The 13,172-nt window shown below is 35.2% G+C and overlaps 1 protein-coding gene across 1 annotated transcript; it reads left to right on the top strand.

The window, feature by feature from the left end:
- Positions 1-4,239: 4,239 nt before the first annotated feature.
- On the top strand, positions 4,240-6,050 carry LOC130996244 (polygalacturonase-like). The gene is made up of 4 exons (XM_057921756.1): positions 4,240-4,721; positions 4,811-5,100; positions 5,229-5,457; positions 5,555-6,050. Exons 1-4 carry the CDS (start codon positions 4,266-4,268, stop codon positions 5,771-5,773), a joined length of 1,194 nt encoding a protein of 397 aa, XP_057777739.1. The 5' UTR covers positions 4,240-4,265; the 3' UTR covers positions 5,774-6,050.
- Positions 6,051-13,172: the final 7,122 nt, after the last annotated feature.

Here is a 13,172-nt window from a genome sequence, read left to right as displayed (position 1 = left end):
ATGTTATGATTAGGTTAAACGGTAAAAATGCCACATGCATCGAACATAATTTGTGATTTAGCTTTGTTAATAAGCTATAACGGAAAGAATTTAATAAATATGTTAACACTGACTGATCGACATATATACAATTCATAGAATGTAAAGCATAAACAAAACTTCACATAATAGTACGTACACTTTATTTCAAATCACTAAATTAAACAATAAAACAATCTTTCTTTCCTCTTCTTATTGTCTTTACGGCCACTCTTCATCTCTTATCTAGTCCTTTTCCTTAATTAATTTATCAAAATCACCAAACCTAATTAATCTCTTCTTTTTCCTCAATTTTCAAAATCACCGATCGAACCCTTTGTGAATCATCTTTAGATAGATAGATAGAAAAATACATGGAAATAACAATATAAGTGCGTGTTTTAAATTAATTATTGGTATTAATATTTTGTAATACTAACATTACATTTCTAATAATTCCTCCGTTCACAAAGATTGTATGTTTATTACTATTTTCGTCTGTTCACAAAGATTGTATGTTTTCTCTTTTTAGTAATTTTTTTTATACTTTAAATCACATTCACACTCAATATTTACAAAATACTCACCATTTACTTTTACAATTTGGTGGACTCAATACTACCCTTTAACACTAAAATCACATCTTCCAACATTTTTATTAAAATTCGTGCCCTCCACTCCACCACACACTCTTTGTGGACGGAGGGAGTATGATATTTTATTATGTTCATCCTTAAACAGAATTAATTTCTTATTTAAATAGCATTATATTTGAATAATATATATTGGCATTATATATGGGAACGTTAATTTGACTCTTAAATTATTTTAAAGCCCCGCCACATATCCGACGTGATTGGCTGAGAACAGAGATGCCTAAAAATTGCATGAAATAATCTAGCTAATTCAAAACAATATATACATCCACAAATGCACGTTGCCCTGTTTCAGGGATTCCTTGTTTCTCGCAGTAGTAATTTTTTCCTTATTATTTGATTGGATGCATGTGATATATGTTGACATTCACAAATTCGTTGCTTTTCTATAAAGCTAGCTATGTGATGCATAACGTTGGGCAGTTTGTACCTTTCACTTGAATGCATTGATTAGGGATCGATGCAGATGAATTTTGTACCAATCACTTAAAAGTTTCACTTTAAATATGAGTGAAGTTGCATGGGTACTATTATAAATAAAAATGATAAATTTTTTGTTGACACGATCAAAAAAGAAATTGCGACGACAACTTTTTCATGGATGAAGAGAGTAATATTTTAGCCTCATTCAATTGCTAATTAATGCGTACAAAAATTAATTAAGCGACTTGTCTGCCCCGTCTACAAAAAAATTCTTGTAAGTTAGCTTTCATGTATAATATTGTGATAGCTAGCGCAGTTGTTATCAATATTCTCTTTCATATATATTGGCATATATACTCCTATCTCTTTTATATAATTTTTCTATATAGTATGTGCATGGATAAATCCATGCTCCTCATGCTCTTGCTTCACCCTCACTTTAACGCACATGTCTAAAAGCAAGAGAATGGCCATGAAAACCTTAATTCGTGCCATGATTTTCTTAGCTACCTTCAATTTCACACTTTCTCCCCCCACCATAACTATTTTTTCTTTCGATCACTTCGTATGCTACAGCATCTCATTTTATCAATTTAAACAAGCCATTTTGTATATCGTGAATCGTGATGTCAAATGCATATATACTGAAATAGCAAACCGATTACATATTACATATATTACTTGTACATTTCATTTTACACTACCTAAATTAGCGTCACGTTCGACGGAATCGACGCAATCTAATAAAGTTAACCACAAAACCCATCCATTGTAAGAATGTAAAAAACTAAAATCAATTCTTTCATTGTAGGGAGAAAATTAAGGTTATTCTTGTCTTCGATCTTAATTTGATAAAAAAAAATTAAAGAAACAAAAAACTTTTAAAATAAATCCTAGAAAATATAAAGGAATGCCGATTAAAATAATATAAAACCAAAAGTTTGCTAATTCACTAAGGAGTTAACTTTAAATGATCAGTCTTAATAGATACAAATAGTAAGATTGTGAACTTATAGAAAGAACATATATTGTACACATAACCAATGTATTTTAATAGATAAAAGTATAAATATATATATATATATATATATATATATATATATATATATATAGGGTTTGGTTCAAGTGTAAACTCTATCTTACGGTTAAAACTAGATCCTATGAACAAACATATAAAATACGTGAACAAGAGATAGTCAAATCGCGAACAACTAAATGTTCACGTGTATACAAGATTCAACCATCTTTGTTCATGTATTTTATGTATTACAATTGTTCACGACTTGACTATCTTTTGTTCACGTATTTTATGTGTTTGTTCACAGGATCTAGTTTTCACCGTAAGATAGAGTTTACACTTGATCCTTCCACTATATATATATATATATAGGGGCGCGCTCCAGTGAGACCCCATATTTTTCGTGAAACACTAGGACAATGAATAAGACATATAATACTAATGAACAAAACGTATATCTAATGACAAGATGTATATACTGATGAAAAATAAAATTTAAAAAATTCGTAATGAATAAGACATATATACTGATGAACAGGGCCGTATATACTGATGAACAATGCAGTATATACCGATGAATAACAAAATTTAAAATATTCTGTTCCCTCCAGGATTCGAACCCTGCGAAAAAAAATCACCCTCCAGATACAATATCAGCCATAGGATTGATAAAATAAACGCACCAGATCGTGCCCTAGATCTCACTAAAATTAGGGAGTCTCATTGGAGCGGCCCCCTATATATATATTATATTATTATATTTAAATTTTGAATTAGCAATTTTATCTATTTGGTTCTATAATTATAGTAAAACCTCTTTAAAATAATATTCAAACAAATTAATAAATTCTATAAACTAATAAATTTCTTTGGTCCTGACTTAGGTCATATAATAATAAAATATTAATTTTTTTATAATACCCCTTTTTAAATATATAGATCTTGGGGTGTTAATTTAATTAATAATTATTAGAATATAAAATTTATGAATATTATGGTAAGTTGTTAAAATATGAACCTATTGTTGAATAATCTTTAGCTTGATCATAATTACGATATTCAGTAATATCAGCCACAATAAATTGATAGATACATGTATTTATTTAATTTAAATATTATCTCTAATTTATTTTTACACATTATAACTTGATTTAAAATTATAATTTTTAAAATTAAGAAACACTCAATAAATAAAATATTATTAATTTATCGATATATTATATCTCTAAATTAATAAAATCCTTATGTCCGATTTTTTTTTCCCATTTATCTACCTAATTAAGTAGTTAGATTTTATAGGATATTTTTATCTTTTTAAGATTCTAAAAAGAGTTCTATATATATATATTTATATAAATTAGATTCTAGATAAGGTAATGTAATTATAATAGATTTTCATAGTAGTTTAATGATTTTATATGTTCTTCTAAACATACAAATATAATTTACATAATTATCTTTAAAATTAAATATGTAATAGGGATATAATAGGTAATCTATATTTTGTACCCAAAATAAATTTTATATTGGTATATAGATTGAAACTTTGAAATATCCTAATGCCCTTGATTATTCTATTATTTAAGTTAGTTTATTTTGTTTGATTTTTTTAGATATAAAATACATATTATGTTGTAAAATGTACATCGATAAAGTAATCAAACAACAATCATGCTATTATAAGTAAATAATATACAACCCAATAAACCAAATTAATAAAATATAATCCATATGCTTTCGGTGGGACTTGAACCAATGACCTCTTTCAAGATAGAGTCTTTTGGTGCTTCAGTTTTACTTAACTTTTATCTCATTGAAAGTGTGAAATTGGAGAAATCATACTCTTAAATATAAAAATATTTAACCATGTATCAATCATACAAAATAAATGCTCCTTAATTTCCTTGTGCAACTCCAGTAAGCTAGAGAAGTTTTATTACATTTGTGATTTGTTTTACCCAATACAATATGGCCAACACGTACAAAACAATTTTTGTTAGTTATAGGACAATATTAAAAGTAGATTTGACCAATTTAGGTATGGAGCTAGCCCCTTTTTTCTTATGATTACTCAAAGTTGAAGCCTATAAATACCACGTTCCTTATCCGAGTTCAAATCACCCACAAAAACACACACACTACCACAACAAATGGCCATATCAAGAATGTTCCAAATTCTCATTTTGTCACTTTTTTACTACTACTCTTCATACATATCAGTACTTGCAGCCAATAATCCCACCTACAACGTGCAGTCCTACGGCGCGAAATCAAATGGAAAATCCGATTGCACCAATGCCTTTCTAAGTGCTTGGGGGGCGGCGTGCGCCTCCACGGCCCCGGCAACCATATACGTGCCGCCGGGGAGGTACCTCTTAAGAAACGCATATTTTAGTGGCAGTTTGTGTAAAAACACTGCCATAACTATACGCATTGATGGGACCCTTGTAGCTCCCTCTGATTACAATGCGATTGGGAAAAATGGGAGCTGGTTGAAGTTCGAAAGGGTCACCGGAGTTTCTATCTACGGCGGAACCCTCGACGGCCAAGGCGCCAATTTGTGGGCTTGCAAGAACTCCGGCAAGAATTGCCCTAAAGGAGCTACCGTGAGTTTATTTACGTTGAAACCCTTTTCATTTATCGTAATTTTTTTTTGTAACTAATTTTCTTCAAATTTAAAATTTGTTGGTTGCAGTCACTCGCCTTCTATAATTCGAACAACATACGAATCAACGGATTAGTTTCGGTAAACAGCCAAATGTTTCACATACTGGTTGATGGATGTCGGAATGCGAATCTGGTGAACGTGAGAGTGTCGGCACCGGGGAACAGCCCCAACACCGACGGCATTCACGTGCAGCAGTCGTCCGGCGTTACCATCATGAATTCACACGTGGCCACTGGCGACGACTGCGTCTCCATCGGCCCCGGCGCCTCCAACTTGTGGATTGAGAACCTCGCCTGCGGCCCCGGCCACGGCATTAGGTACATTCTAATATTGATCTACTTTTTGTATAACTAGAAATCCATATGTTTACGATCATGGGTAAATATTAGGCCTTCGACGCTGCAGCTTGATTCGATTAGTGACAAAATTTGTTTTATTTTGGCAGCATTGGGAGTCTAGGTTGGGATATGAAGGAAGCCGGAGTGCAAAATGTGACGGTGAAAACTGCTACATTTAGTGGAACCGAAAACGGTGTGAGAGTGAAGACATGGGCAAGGCCTAGCAACGGATTCGTGAGAGACGTTCTATTTCAGCATCTCGTAATGGTTAATGTCCAAAACCCCGTTATTATCGACCAAAATTACTGCCCCAACCACCAAAATTGTCCTCACCAGGTATATTCACATTAATTTTAACCTAAAATTCTTCATTTTTTTAAAGCTATTTTTAGCGTTAATTTCATTTAGACCATTTTTTTGGGACTATTTGTAGGGTTCGGGTGTAAAAATTAGCAACGTAAGATATGAAGATATACATGGAACCTCGGCGACACAAGTTGCAGTAAAATTCGATTGCAGTGAAATGAGGCCGTGCAGTGGGATAAGATTGGATGAAGTGAACCTGACCTTCAGAGATAAGCCGGCCACGGCGTCGTGCGCCAACGCCGGAGGCACGGCAGACGGAGTTGTCAAGCCGAGCAGCTGCTTATAAGTGGCCAAGAAAATCTGTTATGTTTTATTAGTACAAGGCTTAGGTTATACACGAACATTGAATATAATATATTAGAAAAAAAAATTATATGCGCGCGACTAGAAACTAAACTTTCGTTGTAAGATATGAAGCCTGTGGCTGATAGTTTCGCGGCTTCTAGTTGGCGGCGCATTTGATTTATGGCGCAGTGTTGTCATCATCTGCTCTACTTATTTTTCAACTATAATCTGCTCTATACTAAATTTTTTATAAAAATTAATTACACCATTTCTAACTATTTTAATTAGTCTTCATTTCTGATTCAAAGTGCACTTGTAGATGTTAATGTTAGAGGAGCTAGACGGATATAACTTGTCTTTAATTATATTCCTAATATATAAAAAATACTATAAGTTTTATTTCGAACTCATCAATTCATGAACATTTTCAAGGTTCAAGCATATATATATCTATCCTTAATATTTTGATCTTTGCCTGTTCAATTCCACGAGGATTGTAATCTGATATATTAATATAATTATAAAACATAACTCACCTTAATTGTGGTTTGTACCAAAATAGAATATTGATATACCAACTCTTTTAATCTGAACAAGTATATAATAATCGAGTGACTTAGGAGAACGTCGTGGGGTGTAGCCAACATTGTACTCTATATATAGGAATAGTAGCCAATTAATTACATTTGCCAGTTAAAAAAAGTAAGTTGATTAGATATTCTAAAATTTATCTTAAACTAGGCATATGAAGTCGGAAGATCGTGGAAGCTTAATTTGCTCGTTTATTGGCTCCATGGTAGTACTACAGCCACGTGGATCTCTTATTTGAGAACGACTTAATTCAACCATCGACATGATTTGGTGTTAACCCATAATCATGTGACCTAATCATTGATAGCACGAACTTAGAGGAGTTTTTTAATTACATATATATATGGCTGTGATCAATACATAGGAATCCACTACAAATAATTTTATATAAATTAATAAACAAGGGTTAATCATTGTAACGCACACATGCATATATGCACCTCGTCAATATTATAGAGTTGATCGGTTATCAAGCTTCTTCTTTTTTTCCCTGAAAAAAACTTTACTCATCTCTAAAACTAGTAGATAGAACGTACGTATACGTTGTACAAGTCTTTTTTTTTTTTAATCGTTAATATAAAAGTTGTGACTGGAACGGAATATATCCAACGAATTTCATGAAGAAAGCAAGGAAGTTAGATTTTGTGTACCCGCAAATTTGTGATTTGAATTGTACACAAACATAAAGTGAGCAATTATTGGAAAATAAGGTAAAATACATTGTATCATGGAGTAGATTTACAGCTTGATTAATAAATTGGACATCACTCAAAGTCAAAAAGTAGTTCGTTATACCGTATAGAGAGATGTCCCATGATATGTATATATGTTACCGTTATATACTATCTTCGTCTCATTATAAATATCCCATTTTTTATAATGGGATGTCCCATTACAATGTCACATTCTTTTCTTGGCAATATATTCTCTCTCTATATACCTAATATTTAAATAATTTCCACCAACCCACTTTATCCACTTTCTACATATTTCTTAATCTCCGTGTCCAAAAATTATGAGACATTTGTAATGGAACGAGGGGAGTATTTAATAAATGAGATTATTTCTCTTTTCTTTTAACATATACATTTCTCTATTAACTTTTAACATATATATATATATATATATATATATATATACCCTATATATATATATATATTCAGATAATGTGAATGCAGACATGAAACATGCATGTCATCCGTAACAATTAATAACACTACAATAATTATTTACATAACATATTTAATTAATATATACGTCAAAATGTAATTGAAAATCAATATGCATGACAACGTATATACTCATAGATTAACGTTCTTAACATTCGCCGAGTAATAAATTGAAGACGCTTTTTTTGATCTGATATAATTCATCTCCACGCCTTATAATTGCATTAAGTGGAATGCGTAAAATTCTTTTTTTTTTTTTTTTGTTTTGATTCGGGGGTTGGGGAGGGGGAGCAATGGAGTTCGAATTCGGGACCTCACTGTTCACACACAGGAGATCGCACCGTTTGGTGGGGACGAATGCGTAAAATTCTAAAACCCGCGAACTAGGAGAAATGAAATGAATTAGTTTCTAGAAAAGCAATGTGTAATTAAAGGCCAAGACGTAGCACATGCATTGAATAAAATTGAGTTAGTGTGAGAAAGCAGGGATCCGTGAAACAAGAGAACGTGCATTTGTGGATATACACCATCATGAAAAATCCGTTTAATTACTTGAGGTGAGGTCATACAACATCGATTTCCATAAACTTTTAGTATATTTTTGTGGGACTATAATTGGGCAACAAACTCATATAGATTGCCAATTTGTTTAGGCAACATTACATGCATCATTTAGGCATTCTACGCGTGTGGTGCAGTGCTGAAGCAATTATATATATATGGGAGGTGGTTATTGTAAGAATTATAACTTTTTATGAGATTAATATATTTTCTTATAAAATTAATGTATTTATTGTTAAATTTATTAGATATGTGAAAAAGAAAATTTTTGCCGCTTCCAGATTTCGGATCTAAGTGCTACAATTCATCTACCAAAATCATGCATCCATCATAAATCTTCAAGATCAAAGGGCTTAGAATGGTTCTTTATTCTCATTTTAAATAAGGGTTCTAGCTAGTTTGAACATCTTCCTCTTTGATGAGGAGTGATATGTGCATAGTAGGGAAATGGTGTAAACCAGAGAAGTCATCCTCGCCAGAGGAGGTGTATCTGCCAGAGAGGTCATCCTCGCCAGAGGAGTCGTGCTTACCAGAGAAGTCATCCTCGCCAGAGGAGGTGTATCTGCCAGAGAGGTCATCCTCGCCAGAGGAGTCGTGCTTACCAGAGAAGTCATCTTCGCCAGAGGAGGTGTATCTGCCAGAGAGGTCATCCTCGCCAGAGAAGACATTTTCACCAGAGGAGTCACTAAAGGCGCGGGGAGGTCTCCCGCGTAAAACTGAAATTACTATCTTACCCTTCAATGTATTAAAGGGGCTTAAGCCCAATTATCTTAGGGAATGGGCTTGAGGCCCTAAGGCTTTATTTACATGCTTATAAATAGAGACTTAGTAGTAGGTTAGAGTGGGGATCATCTCATTTATTATTCATTCACAACTTGTAAACGGTAAAGCATTCTCTCGAGTATAGTGGAAAAACCCCAAACACCCCGTGGACGTAGGTCTTCTCGACCGAACCACGTAAATCCGGTGTCGTTTACTGCTTTTTAGTTTAGGTGTTGGTTTCTCATTTCACCAACTGGCGCCGTCTGTGGGAAAATCGAGCTAAGGCGTGAGATTCGCTGTTCATCGAAGTTACTGTTCATGAAGGCGGGATACTGTTCATCGAGGTAACTGTTCATGGAGGCGTGATTACTGTTCATCGAGTATTGTTCATGGAGGTGAGATCACTGTTCATCTGTTTTTGGGTTACTGTTCATCGAAGTCGGGATCCGATCCAATATGTCAAAAAAAAAAAATTCGAAAGGAGAAGCAGGGGGAAAAATTGGTCCCAATTTCCAGATTTTAGGGGGAGAGTTTCCGGCAGCGAGGCTCTTCACCGTTTTTGGTCATTCTCAATAACGACTAGGTTCAAAGCCAATCGAGGATCCCCACCAAATTCTTCATCTAAATCGCCTTCACAGATCCAAATCAAAGGCTTCCGCCACTTAAATGAAAACAGCATTCACGAGTACAGCCGCTGGATTCTCGACCGGAGAGCCTTCTGCTGCTGTCATTAAACATTGAGCTTCCAGATTTCGACGGGAGGGGGGGAGTTTATCCTCCACCAATCTGGACAACCCCACAAAAATCAAGGGCCGCAAGACCCTACTCCGCCCATCATCGATGCAGTCGCCGTCGCGTTCGCCGCTGCACACGTTTGCTCGCCGCCGCTCTCCGGGGCGACCCTGAAGCCACAGATCGGGGCGGTGGAGGTGGCACCGGAGCCCGACGCGGCTCATCAATCTCCATGGCAAAGCAGCTTCACCCACAAATCATCGAGCTCTGGAAGATCCGACAACACCAATCGCTGTATATTTCTGGCTTTAGCTAGCGCTCGTCCGACGAAATCATTTTCCGCCGTAGCTATCGCCGGCTCTGTTCGTCGCAGCACCACCCTGATGTCTCTTACGACAGAGCAGCAAGGACTGGGATCAACTAAGTTATCGAAGCTAAGTTATTTTAACTTTTCTCTCCATATTGAATCTGATTTGGGATTGATTAGGGAAAAGTGGGCTGAATTATATCTGATTTTGCGAGGTTTAATTGAAGCTGATATTGCTGTGATTTTGGAGTTAATTTGGCTATGATTTCGGGTCTACATCTCTTTCAACTTGATCTCTCTTTGAACTAATTAGGGAAAAGATGAACTAGTTTTGAAAAATGTTGTATGTGGGTATATAGGTTTACGTTTTCTTGATTTGAAGAATAGGCTCTGGAGCGTCGATTTTAATTTATGATGTTAATCATTGATATTTGCGTGTATATGAGGAATATTTATGATCTCTGGGGAATTTTGTGTGTTGCTTAAATTGCTCAAACTCAAGGAATTTTGCATATCTAATTGTGGGATGGATTTACGGACATATGGTCTGGTTATTTACGCTTATGATTACTTTATTAGAGCTTAAAGAAATAGGGAGTCAGAGCAAGGTTGTTCGAGTATCAAGTAATTCTTAGGGTCAGCTCTAATCCACTGAATTCATGTGTCTCTAATCTTTCCCTTGGATATTGGGCCTACTTTTTGTGGAAAAATCATAGGCACCGATATATGCATGAATCTGTGTGTATATGGATTTATTTTTGAGTGCATATTGGGGTAAGTGATTGCTTGTTTTATGATTTTTGTCTCTTGATGCTTTGCTGAAAAAAAAAATGGGAGAGTTGTTCTACCTTGGCTGGTTTGAATCGAGTAATGTGAGGGCAAAACATGGAACGAAATGCATCTCTGGAAAGTCTTCATTATACTTAATTTTATGTGAGATCTGAATTTGCAGTTTACGTATCAACCTTGATGTTTACTCTGTGGTGTCTGCGCAAGGTTTATGTTTGCATATATATACAGGTGTATGGGCACCAAGATGCCAAATATGATGGGTTTGACAAAATGTGTTATACATTAATCATGTAGCGATTGACCTTTTTAAGTTTATCATCTGCCGTTTGCTGATTCTTGGGATTTTTGAGCTTGTTATTGTTGTGATTTTACTTTATTGGTAAGCTATGATGCTATTATGGGTTTTGGGACTTGATATTACTGTGATATAACTCTGAACTTGGGAGTGATTTAGCTATGATTTTTGCTCTGATTTTGGGGATTAATTCTGTCATTTTGTTGGACTAATTTAGCCCTGATTTCGCATGGTGAGTTCAGGACCGCCAAGACGGGTATTTCAACATTTGCTCGCTGTTGAGAACACTACGATTGCCTAGCTGAGCCAAATATGGTTTATTCATGGGAGCTCTTGACAAAAGGGGACAAATGACAGCCCAGCTAGTTACTTGCTCGGGTCCTAAGCTCAATTTTTGGGGCATGTTATAGCCTTAAAACAGGGCTGCTGAACATACTCACAAAAAAAAAGACTAATCGTGATATGGGTTTTTGGGTTAAAGACATTATTAAATTCGTGGTTTCAGATCATATGCACTGACAAATAATTATTTGTTTATCCATTATATTTTCTCTTTGAGAATCGTGATTTCAGGATTGTGAATTTCAGCCATTGGGATACCAATATTCTAATTTATGTGTCATTTTTTGGGATTCTCACAACTTTTATTCGATGGAATAAATGTTTAGGGCGGCACGGTTGCTTGGGAAAAGCAAAGCGTACACTTCTTTACTTGTTAATTGATTTACAGCCCTATCTCTAAGGGGCTCTCATATTTTACTAATATATATGTGCTTAAGAATTTTTGTAGCACAGGATAAACAAATTTGGGGAACGATTTGAACAATTATGGTAAATACCATAATGTAAAACAGGGTAGCCCACTAGTAAGTGGTAATTCAGGTATTTCGCTGAACTCTATCAACGGGAAGAGTATGATTGGGATATGTTATACTTTAACAATCGGGCATAATATATGATCTTTGATGGGATTTGAAAATTTGAATGAATTCAGCGGGATATGAATATGGGAACCAAGTTGTGGCAATGGATTATATAATCTAGGGTTCGAATTCTCTTTGCAGCCCTGTCTTAAAGGGGCTTTCATATTTATATTAATGTCTGTGCCTAAGAGATCTTGTAGCACAGGGAAATTAAATTTGGGAAAGCTTTGAACAAAACATGGGAACCGCCATAGCATGAAAACGGTAAACCATTTGTAAGTGGTAATTCAGGTACTTCGCGGAACTTTATCTCGTGGAAGCATGTGAGCATGTTGGGGGAGTATTATGCTTTATCACTAGGTAAAATTATGATCTTAGGGTACTTTATGGGAACATGTAAGCATGATAGGGATTTGGGAAATATTCTACTTCTTTACTTGGGCAAAACCATGACTTATATGATCTATGCTGGGATTTATGCAATAATAATTATGTCTTGGAAGCTGCACACCTTCTGCATATGTGCCTAGGGCTGGATTATGAATTGACTAAATACACGAAGCTGCACACCTTCTGCATATGTGCTAGGGCTTGAACTGCAACTTGAATTATGTTACTTGGGAACTGTAGTTATGCTAACTCTCTCACAATCATCACAAGCATGAGCACCAAACACACACACACTTAACATGTTCATAACAGAGTATTGCACATGTCACCAGAGGGGGGAGTAGGGTGTATACCCGTAGTCCCCAATTTTCAAATTCAAAATTGCTTCTCAGCAAGACTAGGGCAAACCAGAGGAATTACGCTCCACCAGAGCAGAGGGGTCACGCTCTGTAATACCCCGTTTCCTCGAGCTAAATTTAGAATTCAATGTTGGGGATCGATTTTTCCTCAAAGTTCCTCCCTCAAAGGGAGTTATACGTTTCGGACAGAGGGGCAAGTTACAACCCCGTTATATCTCTGTCACGACCGGTCCTAATTAAGGATAATTAAGCCGGGGAAACCGTGACTAATGGAGGGAGATTAGAAGCGGGGTAGAAAGGGGAATAATCAAACAAGAAAGGATCGTATTTCATCAATGTTAACACCATGGATATTTATAATATAACGGAGTTTTAGTCGTATAGACTCAAATAACTAGTAAATTCGGATAACTCCGACTTATCCAAAATAACATAAAACTTCTGAGTACGCAGCGGAATAAGGTTCTGATTACATGTATGAAGACATGTAACCCTAGAGTTCATTAATACATAACAAAA

This window comes from Salvia miltiorrhiza, chromosome 1, assembly GCF_028751815.1.
Source record: "Salvia miltiorrhiza cultivar Shanhuang (shh) chromosome 1, IMPLAD_Smil_shh, whole genome shotgun sequence".
Classification (NCBI taxonomy): Eukaryota; Viridiplantae; Streptophyta; class Magnoliopsida; order Lamiales; family Lamiaceae; genus Salvia; species Salvia miltiorrhiza.
This window is presented reverse-complemented; position numbering and strand designations above follow the sequence as displayed.